Source organism: Convolutriloba macropyga, chromosome 6 (assembly GCF_964194025.1).
Source record: "Convolutriloba macropyga chromosome 6, txConMacr16.3, whole genome shotgun sequence".
Classification (NCBI taxonomy): domain Eukaryota; kingdom Metazoa; phylum Xenacoelomorpha; order Acoela; family Convolutidae; genus Convolutriloba; species Convolutriloba macropyga.
The window spans coordinates 48,083,369-48,096,455 of NC_134473.1; the positions used below are offsets into that span (position 1 = coordinate 48,083,369).

The window sequence follows — 13,087 nt, forward strand, 5'->3', positions numbered from 1 at the left end:
TAGTTACATCCATGGACACCAATTCCTGTGTCAAGGGAGTTGAGCGGTTTGTGTCACGTAGGGTTACACCTGACATGATTTGGTCGGACAATGGCACTGACTTTATTGGAGCGGAAAAAGAATTCCAAGAAAGTATTGAAAAGTAGAACGTTGTCAATACTGCAGCTTAGCTCGCTCACAGAGGTATAAAGTGGAGGTTCAATCCACCCAGCGCACCACATTAGGGTGGTATCTGGGAGAGGTTGGTACGCAGATTCAAGCGCGTGTTGAATACTATTGTTGGCACGCGTCGCCTCACGGATCGTAGGAAATGCTCTCAATTCGCGTCCTTAACACCCGTAAGCGCTGATACGTGCGGTTTGAACGCTTGAACGCCGAATCACTTTCTTTTAGGATAATACTCTACCGGTATTCCGTCTGTTGTCGGCAATATTGATTTTAACTATCGTAAGCGCTACGCCCGCGCGCAGTCATACGCTACTTCGATCTGATCCCGTTGGATCAGAGAGTACGTATTGTCGCTGAACCGACGCTCTAAGTGGCAAACGCCTGCCGAGCAACACCTTAAAACCGGTGACTTGGTTTGGATAGTTGAGGAAACCAACCCTAGGGGTTATTACCCAACCGCTCGGATTGTGCAACTCCGTTACGGTTCCGATAGCGTCGCGCGCTCCGCCGTTTTACGAATGTGGACCGGTTCACTCGTCCGTCCGCTCGTAAAACTTGTACCAGTTTTCCCAACATCTTCTTCAGGGCCGGAGGATGTTACGTAGTACATGAACAAATTATTAGCCAATCAGAATTGAGTATTCATTTTCGAATTTAAATGCGCATAAAACGTTCTAATATACGTAGAAAAATCTGAAAAAGTTCATTTAACATAACTTTATGTAAGTATAACCATGATATGTATCGATTAAGCTGGTTTTCAGATTAATATTTTTAGGTTATCTAGACAATTGTTGAACGATTACAAACCTATTTTGACGTCAATGATATCAGACAAAAAACCAGTAAAAGAGCATAAAAAAAACTTGCCGTCTAAATTTTACTGGTTGTCTTGATCAATACTAATGCGAATACAAAAAGCCAAATGCTGACATGAAAAAGGTATCAAACGAAAAGTGATAGGTACTGCAAAAAATTGCATGAAAAAGAAAAAAAGGACTGAATTAATTGCTACAAACTTTGTTTCGGAGCAATCATTTATCACAATCGTAGATCAAATGGAAAATAATAACTTTAGTACGCAATCAAAGCTTGAAACACCCACGTCTATTTTTAATAAGAGCTCTTCATCTACACATTGCCAGATTTTTAACTTGAAGTTTTCGTTTCAAGCGCCTTTATTTGATTCTGCTGCCGTCACATCGGAAATCAATCTAGCGGGTATCTCAAAGCACTACAAGGTTCTCAGCTAACGTCCGATTTTCTCTGTGACTTCATCAGAGTCCCATAACTTACACTTGAAGCATTTTGAGGATGCCAGGGCTTTGCAATGTCAGATTTTAAATCTCTCAAAGCCACTTCATGCTGTCAACTCCACTTAAAAAATCGGAGTGAAGTTTTGATTGTTTATTTGATTTGCTAAGAAGCCGCATTGTCGGAAAATTAATTTGCAGGGTCACTTAACCTAGATTGAAAGCCAAATAACGCAAATCTTATATTACGTAGTAAATGAACGAATTATTAGCCAATCAGAATTGAGTATTCATATTCGAATTTAAATACGCATAAAACGTTCTAATATACGTAGAAAGTTCCGAAAAAGTTCATTTAACCTAATTTTAAGTAAATATAACCATGATATGTATCGATTAAGCTGGTTTTTGGTTTAATATTTTTAGGTTATCTAGAATATTGTTGAATGAATACGAACTGATTTGAAGTCAATGACATCAGACGAAAAAACCTGTTAAATGAGCTTCAAAAAATCTTGCCGTCTAAGTTTCACTTGTTGCCTTGATCATCTTAATGCTAATACGTTGCGTTTATATATGCTAATAACACGTTGCTATATGTCGATTAACCTTATTTTTGAATTGAACCTTTCCGAAGTACTGTTACATCAGAGTTAATACAGTGTATTATGCAACTATGAAAGTTTGTAGATGTCAATTTGAATATAAGACTTCGTGTAAACATGAAGTTCTGATTGCGTTTAGGTAAATTGGTGTTATATTTTCTTTGAATGTCAGTTTTATTGTTTTTGAAACTTGTTTTCATGTCGTCAAGTTACGTTTTCATTTGATGCAAAAACTCTCGCTAAGTTTTCAAACGTTAATCTGAAAAATTTTAAGTTCTCATTGGTCAATGACCCTACGAATTGCTCCAAAACAAATTTTGTAGCCGTTAAATTTTTAGTGTTGTTTGCAGTTTTTTGGTCTGACCGTTTTTCCTTCGATCAACAAATATGGCGAATTTTTGTTTGAGTAGCGGAATAAAGTGGGTAAAGTCGTTAATTTGTCGAGTAGTTCTTTACTCAAACACTTCCCTGATGAAATGTACTACAATGTTGTGCAAAATGGACAAGTAACAAAGAAAACAGCCACAACCGATAGTGAAAAGTGCAATCTCTTCAACGACTTCTTCTCCGACGTTTTCACCAAAGATGGTAAAATCAACGAACCCTCAGTCTACCCAAAACAGAGACTCAACTACCTCAGAATTTCTGAAGAAGAAATCGAAAGACAACTGTTGGGCCTCCAGGCAAACAAAGCGTGCGGCCCAGACAACATCGGAAATATAATCTTAAAAAACGCCCCAGCTTTGGCAAAATCTCTCAAACTTATCTTCCAAACCTGCCTTAATAAAGGAAAATTCCCAGAGAGCTGGAAAACAAGTGAGATCACCCCGATCTACAAAGAAAACGACAAAGCAGACATCACACAGTATCGACCAATAAGTCTATTGAAGAACGTCTCAAAAGTCTTCGAGAAAGTCATCTTCGAACGGCTTTACCCACCAATAGAAAGAACCCTCTCTGACTCCCAACACGGTTTCAGAAAGAAACGATCAGCAGTACTTCAACTCATCCTCTTCACAGACGAACTATACCAGCAACTTGAATCGAAAAAATGCAATGACATTCGAACTCTGTATGTTGACTTCAGAAAAGCCTTTGACAAAGTAGCGCACAAAAGACTCATCCAGAAGCTCGAGAACATTGGCCTCGGAGGAAAGCTACTCCAACTACTCGAAAGCTATCTCACAAACCGAACGCAACGCGTCAAAATTGGAACAAGCAAATCAAAGACCAGAAATGTAACCAGCGGAGTACCTCAGGGATCAATTTTGGGGCCTCTGATGTTCATCATCTACATTGACGATCTCCCCGAAGAAATCTCAGACATCCCGGCCTTCGGATACGCGGATGATTTCAAAGCAATTACCCACGGTGAACACGAATGCGAGACCACTCTCGGGGAAATACAGAAATGGAGCAAAGCAAACCATATGGACCTAAATGTTAGCAAAAGTAAAACTCTCCTCATCAGAGGGGATCTAGCCCAGCGTGACGAAGCAGGTCTTGAAACCGTTGCCACCCAAAAAGATCTCGGAGTCGTAATGTCTCGAAATCTCTCTTGGAGCGCAAACTGCCAACTTAGAACAACCAAAGCGTGGAAAGCCTTCTACACACTCAAACGAAATGTTTCGAGCAGAACCTCAATGGAAACGAAACTGAACGCTTACATAGGATACGTAGTGCCCGTACTCACTTACGCCTCCCAAGTCTGGTACCCTTCGAAGACTGACATGAAATCAATCGAGAAGATCCAGCAAAAGGCAACAAAGTGGATATGCGGTGGAAACGACGAATACCATCAAAGACTCGAAACGCTGAAAATACTCCCACTCTCCATGTACATGGAAATGCACGATGTCCTCTATCTGCTCTCAATCCTAGAAGGCAATTACTACGTCCCCGAAGACAAACTGCCAAAGCGAAAAGAAAACGAAACAAGACAAAAGCAGGAATTTGAACTCCCCAAACACCGACTACATAAATCAGACGAAAATTTTTTCTTCAGAGCCACAAAGCTATTCAACATCATCAGTAGGACAACGGAGAAGCCAATGACGAAGAAACTTCTGACAGAGATGTACCAAAACTATTTCCACAGAAGCTACAACGAACTCGACAGCTGCACCTGGAGACTTCTATGCAACTGTGGAATCTGCAAACCAATGAAAAAACTCGTGCCAAACGAAAACTGAAGGGTTCCACACCCGAGGGCTCCGACCCTAAAGACTCTCCTACTACTACTACTACTACTACTAGTCCCTTTTTTTCTTGATCACTCACCCGTGTCGATAAGCTCCCTAAAATTAAGCTAAAAATAACGAAACTCACCCTATCTTATTTGCATCTGCATAAACCTTGCATGATTTCTGCCAGAATGGTGCAAGATAACAATTCAATCTGCCAGAATCTTGCAACACAACCATTTTTCTGCCAGATTTGTACAAGAATCAAACAAAATAAGAAATGTTCTCAGGTAAATGTCCGTGGTAGGTTGTTTTTTTGCCAGAGCAAAAAGAAATAGCCAAGTACCGACTGAAATTGCGGAAATTTTGAATAGCAATTTCATTTTGATAATTGGTTTTAAGTCGAGAGCTGATTTTAGCAGATGATAAGAAAAATAGAAAATAGTACCTTTTTGGCGGTAGTAAAAATATCAATTTTTAGTAACCAAAAATATAAAATGTTTTTTTTATAAAAGCTGACCAAGATTTTCAATTAATTCGATCAGAAATTAATGTTAAAAAATGAATAAAGTCCGCCAATCAAATCGTCGCTCGACCGGAATGAACTCTGTTGTCTTCGCAACAATGTTGCAAGATGACCATTTTTCTGACAGATCTTGCAAGGCAACCATTTCTCGAATGAATCTGCCAGAATGTTGCAAGATAACCAACCAACCACTCTCGCCTGGGGCAACCCCTCGCCAGTCGTTCGGGCGCTATTTGTCTGACATTACTGGGTTATATTTGTAAACTGATCAGTTTCTGACGTGATTATGAGACTCTTTCTATGATCTTTATTTCGAGAACAAAAACTAAACTGATAGAGCTTAATGAGCTATTAACGTAAAATTTCCAATACACCTGAGGCTGCGACTCCAAGTCTCAAATACGACTAATATGTTATGAATTTGAATGTATAAAACTCTCAAATTGTTTTAGTGGTGTACGCCTTCGGAGTATTGGAATATGTGGACTCGTTTTTCTGGTTTACTGCATGTGCCAGTATTTGGAATTTCACTTTCATTCTGGGGCGGTACCGCTTCATTCTCGCCAGACCAGACGAAGCCACGAGATACAGACACTGGGACCTGAACGCAAGGATATACGTGTAAAAATGTTTAGATTTTTTGGATCTTTCCCTTTATAGCCTCACCCAACCGCCCTTAGTGGGCGTGCAACGCATAGTGGTTATGAACCCCCCCCCCCCCCCCCATTACTGTAAATCGGGTCATTTCTGTTCCCCACCACGAATTTTTTCACTCCCACTTATACGAGTTCACGCATAATGATACATGTAAAATTTCATTGCATGTAAAGATCCGAGCAATAAGAGTTTTTTAAATACTGAAACAGCGATAATATGTTAAAAGTAAGGTTTGCGTGACATAAAATTTATAGATGTAAAAGAGAATAAATACATGGATTTCTGGGTAAAATTGCTATAACAATTTTTATCATCATAAATACAGCCTATAGTTACGCATCTGATCAATACAAATGCATTTTATTATTACCTTTTTGTTTTAGTGCCATTTTCATGTGTTTTCTGGGCATCTCTCTTGCCATCTGTTCGCTTGAGATCGAAGACGAGTCCCTCTTCTACTGCCAATTGAGTTTCTCAAGTATCGTGGGGAACATTGGATCGACGATAATCCACGCTATCATAAGTAAATTCAACGTTTTCATATTCTTAATATGCCATCAAACATTATTTGTGGCAATTATGATACTCCTGCTGGTCTTTTTATGCAAATTTATGTTCTACCAAGTTTTTGTCCGATAGTTTTTTTCGTCGGACCAACCAATTTTTGTCCTCAAAACGGGGATAAATAGGTAAAACCCGGAGGGCAATATTTACTCTTACAGCCTTACAGGTCACTAGTCTCTAAGTGAGCGATTCGCCGAAACTATTTATGAGACATAAATTCATGGTGTTGAGGGCGGTGCTTGGAGTTTTTTACATTACTGAGACGAACATCTTCAGAAGAGGGTTAGTAATCTAGGGTGTAAACGTGATCCGCAACCTCCACGCGGTGCCCCTTGATAACTGCTACCAGCTCAGTTAGCGGTACCAGCTCAGAACCTGCCAATTAAGAGAGGATTTTTTGGAGTTTGAATCCAAAAAATTCAACTTCTGTAGAGCAGTTTTTCAAATTTGCCAAAAGTTTCCAAATTATTTTTTAATTATTTAGGGGAGGTGGTAGGAGGACGGTTTAAAATTCGACAATTGAAATAATTCGACTGAGTCTGTTTTTTCAATGGCAAAGCTATCTAATTTCTGTCCATCTGTCGCGTTAGTTATTTCCTCGACAACGACTTCTAATGCTGATTATATTTCATTTTGTTTTTTTCTCGAAAAAGAGGACAGGGTCATTTTAAAAGCCAGGTCCACTACACAATTTGATATTTGATGACACCAACCTTTTCATTCCAGGTCTCCAATTTTCTCCAGTTTTCCGTACAATTTTTTTTGGTTACTTAATTCAGCCCGATAACATTGAATTTTGATGGTGTTTTCTGCAGGCAAGACTAGTATCAGCTTAACGAAACCTTATCATGCGTACGGCCTGGAGCAATAGTTTCTAAGGCATCAAAAATTTAAAGCATTGTTTATAAATTTCTCCCGTTTTTTCCAGAAAGATAGCATGCAAACAAACAGCAGCAATATCAAAAATATATAGCTAAAAGCTGTAGATTTGTTGAAACTAATTTAAAAATTTCGTCCACAAGCCGAAATTTAGAACCTTCGAGATCGATTAGCGTGCGTATGGCAACACAAAAAATTACGATGTGCTCTTTTGTTCTTTTCTGTTGTCAAACTAAACTGCAAAAAAAATTGAATCTATCTGGCATATCAAAATTTCGGTGCACGGTTTCATGCATTGCGGGTGTTTGTATACTTTTTTCCTGAACGATGAGATGTTAAATTTTAACTGCGCTTAGACAGAGAACCTTGCTGTGTCGAGAGAAATTCTGTTACTAGTAGTATTGCAGAGGCTACGGTTTCCGCGGGCTTAAAATTTTGGCTCAGATCTTTGATCTCTTTTATAGCTTTTATATTGGCAGGCTTAAAACACTGTAATTCTGTTCTTCGTTCAAGTGAACAAATTGGCCACATTGTGTAAATGCGAAAAGCCAGCATTTAGATCTTTGGCTTTTAAAACAATTCCAGGTAGTGGTATACTTATTTCATCCTTTAATATAAAACTCATGGTCTTCTATTATCAAAAGGTCTTTGTTTGGGAAAAGATAGTAAACTCAAAGTCGGCAGTTTTATGCTGATTTTAAGATGCAATAAAAAAGAAAATGTTTCAAGAAACCGATTAATTTTAATTGCACTAATAGGGTCTAATTCACTTATTGGTATAACCTGACCTTTGGTAATAGAAACTTTATCTTTATTCTCCTGATAACTATGAGCCAATGTTTTAAGGAATTGAGTTGGGTTGAAATAAGTTTTCACCCCTCAATCTTTCCACCCCAACTTTGTTCTCTATTTACACTACGCGTTAGATTTCAATGAGTCTTAGCTATCCTCAATTATATGAATAATAAAATCGGGATGAAACAATGTATTGATTAATTTTTTGTGATGATGTATGATATAGGGGTTGAAAAATCAAGGTTAAGTTTTAGGGGGTTGAAAGAATGGGGATGGAAAATCACGATACCTTTACTAAAATTGAGGGATTGCATATTACACACAAGATGCATTTTTATAAATTCAAATTTGTAGCAATTATAATAATCCTGTGCTCTTTTTAATGCAAATTTTGGCCTGACGAATTTTTCGCTTGACCCCTTTTGCTTTTTCGTCCCCCAAAACGGGTAAACAGGTGAAAATCGGAGGGCGATAAGCTCTCTTGAAACCTTTCGGATTACTAAAGCTATTCCCCAATCCCCACCCCCCCCCCCCCCCCCCCCCCCCCTCCAACTACACATCAGCTCCCCTCCTTGACCCGCAATTCCCACCTCATCGTAACCCAGAGCCCTTCATTATGTTTAATGGCCGCGTCCTCAATTCCAGGCCGCTATTATAGCGCTCCTAATTTTTGAATTTGAATTGTATTGGGGCGTTGTGTTTTTTTTAGGATGTGTTCACACATTTTTCAATGACTTTGATCTTTCAAAACGAGATAAACAGGTAAATCTCAGCGGGCAATAGTTTTCATTAGAGGCCCAGAGTGAGCTTCAGTAGTTCTTCAAGTGCTTAGAGTGGTGCAGTTGCTGGGGTGGCCTTAATTAGAGGTTAGAAAGGTCATTTTTAGTAGTTTTTGAGCTCAAATGTTGCAATTTTTCATGGTTTTTTTGTATTTTTTTTGTTTTAGTATTACGTTGAAGTTTTTGAAAAATGATGAATTTCAATTTTGAGACAAAAAACTTGTTACGACCATTTTATGAGCTAGATGTTTTGGTACTACAAATACAAACATAAAAAAATTATACTAATCTTTGCAATTTTTTTCAAGTTTTTTTGAAAATTTTTGTCATTCCTTGAGTTTTTTCAGCTTCGGGAGCCATGAAATAACCTTTGTGGATTGAAAATAGAGCACTGGTTGTGGATTGACAATAGACAATAGAGCACATGATTTCTAGTAATAATGGATCCGTTTTCAACATTTTATTGCCTCGAAATTTGGCATTTTTTATTATCATTAGCCTCCCTCATCTTCTCAGCCGGCTATTATAGCGCTCCTATTTTTTTTACATCGTCGAAATTTTTTTTGGTTTACCCATTTTGCCGCTTTTTCGACATTTTACGTGAAATCTTTTTGACTTCTCTAGGCTAGTTTCACTCTTCTGTCATTCTGCTCAAAGTCCTTTAAAACAGCAGCTGCTTAGCAAAGCAATTCAAAATGAAGAGAGTCAGCATAAAAAGTCAGAGTCAGAAATAGAAACGGGATAATCCCATAAAGCCAGTTTTTAGATGCCCGGTACTTGAACTTTGTTCTCGTAAGTTTTAGTTACTATCTATAATGCATATTGGTATTGATACTAGACTCTGTAGCCTCTCACTGAGAGACAGGAGTATTTTCAATTACGAAATGACATCAAAATAAATTGCATGAAAAGTTGTTTTTATACAAAAATCAATTTTTGATGTTATTTTCTTTTCTTTCAATTCCAATAGAGTTATGGGAATCAACGGCAGCTATTTTCAGGCAATCTGCTGGGTATGTTAAAATTTGCAATTTTTTAAGGTTTCCTAACGTTTTTGTCAATTTTTGATATTTGTCCATTCTCAAGTGCCAGAAAACCTATTTCATGGTCTGATTAAAAGTTACTACATGGTTGTTGACTTCAATGGATTTGTTATCAACAATTTCTTTTCTTGAATTTTAGAAATTTTTTGATAAAATTTGCAATTTTTTTAAGATTTTTTCAAAACTTTTGTTTTATATCCAGTTTTTCTTGCCTCAGCAGCCAGCTAATTTCACCCCGGGTTTGATAAAATTTTATTAGATAGCTGCTAGGGGGCAATTGAAGGGTTGTCAACATTTTAATATAACGAATTTCTATTTTTTGAATTTTGAGATTTTCAAAATAATTGCCTATCGATCTTTGAGCCAAAGAAATTTTTAACGGTTGGAATTGGTTTAATGAATAGCCTCTAGAGACACGGAAATAATTCTGAAGATATTGATATCACAGTTCTCAGCTAATTTTATTAAAGTTCGCAATAATAAAAATGTCAATTTTGAGTTAATCGTTCTTCAAGGGTCAATGATTTTTTTCAGGTCAAGCATATATAATACTGGACCAAATTCAAAAACAAAAATTGATTTTGAACATATTTTGGAAACTTGTATTTTTAAAGGGATGAAGTTTTGCCTAAGGGAAAAAAGCTTCAATAGTTTTAGTAATGAGTGTATTTTTCTTTAGTTTGTTTAATTGTTTTAGTTTCCCAATTTTTTGAGAGGATTTTGATTGTGTTTTAGCTGGCTTTCTGCAATTGATCTGCTGGTCAGGTATAGTACTTTTAATATTTTTCATTCAATTCTTTGAATTGTATTTCAGGACTTATCCTGCTATGCTTTTTTACTTCGTCTAACAGATTTTTGTTCCGTTTTACCCTGACTTCCTGGAATTGACTTTTTCAATTACTTACCTCACTCAAAAAAATGACTTCTGAACTCCCTTATGGAACTTTAAGTTTTATAAACGTTTACTTGTTAAAGGTCAATAGTATGCATCTAAGTAGTGCCAAACATATATGCCCTAATTCTTGATTATTAATAGCCACCCTCATCTTCTCAGCCGGCTATTATTGCGCTCGTATTTTTTTTTACTTCGTCAAACTTTTTTTCGCTTTACCATTTTGCCGCTTTTTCGACATTTTGCGTGAAATCTTTTTGACTTCTCTAGGCTAGTCTCTTCTCTCATTCTGCTAAAAGTGAATTTGAACATCAGTTGCTAAGCAAAGCAATTCAAAATGAACAGAGTCGGTATAAAAAATTGAAGTCAGAAATAGAAACGGGATAAACCCATAAAGCCCAATTTTAGATGCCCGCTATTTGAACGTCGTTCCTATAAGTCTTAGTTACCACCTCTAATGCTTATTGGTGTTGATAGTAGCCCCTGTAGCCTCTCTCTAAGAAACAGAACTATGTTCAACTACGAAATGCCATCAAAATAAATCGGACTTAAAAAATATTTTTTTAATATATTCTATTCGTTAAATCCCAATCATGCTTATTGGAATCAACGGCGGCTATTTTCCGGCAATCTGCCGGGTATGTTTAGAGTCTTGAGTCTTTGATTTCGAATATTAGTTTTGGGATCTTTTCCGTTTGTGCCCCCTGTACGTTATGCGCCCCCCAGTTACAGAGCACGTGCCATTACATAGTAAGTCATTATGTAAAAATTATTGCACGTCTATCTGAGGGGTGCAAATAATATGCGCCCACTAAGCTGAGGGGGCACAAACGGAAAAGATCCTAATTTTGAAAAGCCCTATTAGGGTTGTCTCCTTAGAGCTTATGTGTCTCATAAAAATGACAGTCCAAAGCTAACCCAAAAAGTCTAGTGCTAGTGGTCCATTAAAGGACTGGTGGTCGATCTGTCTATCTAATTTCTTTAGTTGTTTCAATTCATGGAAGGCCCCAAGCGTCTATCGCGGCTATTTTCCGGCAATCTGCCGGCTATGTTTATCTACATTAATCAGCCATGTTTTCATTTTAACGTTACGATATAGGGGCAATTGCTTTTTAACTGGAGACAACTCTCTAATTGAACTAAAATTTCCATTTATTAAAGTCATCCAAAAATTTTCAAACGCACACTAACTGAAAAAAGAGATCGCGCACAAGTAGAGTCAAACTACTTGAGCTGCTCAAATATAATTTGTCACCAGAACCAGAATGGAACTTCTCATTAATCGGTGCTGTGTGTGCGCAATCATAATAATGAGGCCTTGTTTGTTTCAGTTCTTGTGGCCCCATTGACATTGACCATAATATTCTTACGAAGGATTGGACAGATTTTCTCCAGGCAAAAGTAAGTACCCCAATTTTTCTGAATATTTATGCTTGCAATTAATTATTTAGAGTTCATTTTGCTCTTTTCAAGAGTTATCACTTCTGATACCAATGAGAAAACGAAGAAGACAGGCGGAGTCGATTTTGACAGTAAAGTCACAATCGCAATCGTTAGTACTAACTAAAATCTTAAATTTTAGAACTTAAATTTTTTGATATATCAAAAATTTGTTTTCAGTTTGTGATGATTCTTCTGCTCGCCACAGCCAGTCGCTGGATTTACATTCTGTTCAAACCTCTCACGTATCAAACGGTAGTCAGCCATGAAACCCTTCTTGGGCTAACAGTGCTTGCCGGTGGAGTTAAATCAATCGCCAACCCTGTTATGCTGTGGCAATTGCACGAGTTCTGCGCATCTGAAGGATCTTTTTCATAGCATATTCGAAGATTTACTGCACAACATCTGATTCGTCGAGAAATCGCAACTGAAACTTGATATTTTCTGTCAAAAATTAGAAGTAGCGATCATAACATGCTAGAAATTGTATTTGCCTGCCGTTATCTACATATTTTCTCAAAATAGCTCATGGTACTAATTTAACAGCGATTGTGATGATTTTCAATTATATGCCCGATTCAAGTTGACCAGGTGATAATAAGCAAAATTGGAGATTCGATTATCTTTTTTAACTTGTAAATAAACATTCTTTGCTATTTCTGTTTTTGAAAGAGATAAGAATCGCAGTTGTCAATAACACAATAGAATTTAATAAAGAATAGTTGCCGAGAGAAAGAACAGCTGATCAAATCCAAAATGTGCAGCCGTATGTGTTCTGTACTCTCCTTGATAATGATTGACAGAGCCTTGCTTTCGGATTAAAAGTGTTTTCCCAAGAGAAATAATTAGTAAATGCTTCCACTACGAAGAGGAATGCAACACCAAAAGAAAACAAGATTTTCAGATAAAATACATTTTGTTGAGCAAAAAGTAGAGCTTCTGGGATTTTCGATAAAAATTTTTAAGGCAGACTCGAAGTGGGCTATTTTTACAGCCTTAAAGTATAAAGAGATAGAGCTACTCATTTCTACGTGCGAAGTAGACTTACTCATTTCTCTTTGACTAACCGACTCTGTAAAACACTGAAAGTGAACTTCATTTATAACGACAGTGATTATATACCGCACCCCAGTTAATGGTATACACATAGTGCAACTATCTAATAGACTTACCAGAGTCAGGTGTGCTAGCGCTACATAAAAAGAATAGAGTCTTCTAAGTCTCTGATTGGTGGAGAATATACAATCTGTATTAACGTTTGATGCTTCCGCCCGGCGTTGAGAGTTTTCGACCGAATTTGTAG

General features: G+C 37.3%; 1 protein-coding gene across 2 annotated transcripts in view; it reads left to right on the top strand.

The window, feature by feature from the left end:
* Positions 1 to 12,434, top strand: part of LOC142341008 (uncharacterized) — a 46,960-nt gene extending 34,526 nt beyond the window's left edge. Inside the window, exons 3-8 of one of the 2 annotated variants that reach the window (XM_075391821.1) lie at positions 5,188 to 5,356; positions 5,776 to 5,915; positions 10,188 to 10,217; positions 11,676 to 11,745; positions 11,818 to 11,896; positions 11,965 to 12,434. In XM_075391821.1, the coding sequence (XP_075247936.1) occupies positions 5,188 to 5,356; positions 5,776 to 5,915; positions 10,188 to 10,217; positions 11,676 to 11,745; positions 11,818 to 11,896; positions 11,965 to 12,162 (686 nt within the window). In that variant the 3' untranslated portion in view covers positions 12,163 to 12,434. The remainder of the gene's footprint in view (positions 1 to 5,187; positions 5,357 to 5,775; positions 5,916 to 10,187; positions 10,218 to 11,675; positions 11,746 to 11,817; positions 11,897 to 11,964) is intronic. The other variant, XM_075391823.1, reaches the window with a different exon arrangement.
* The last annotated feature ends 653 nt before the right edge of the window (positions 12,435 to 13,087 follow it).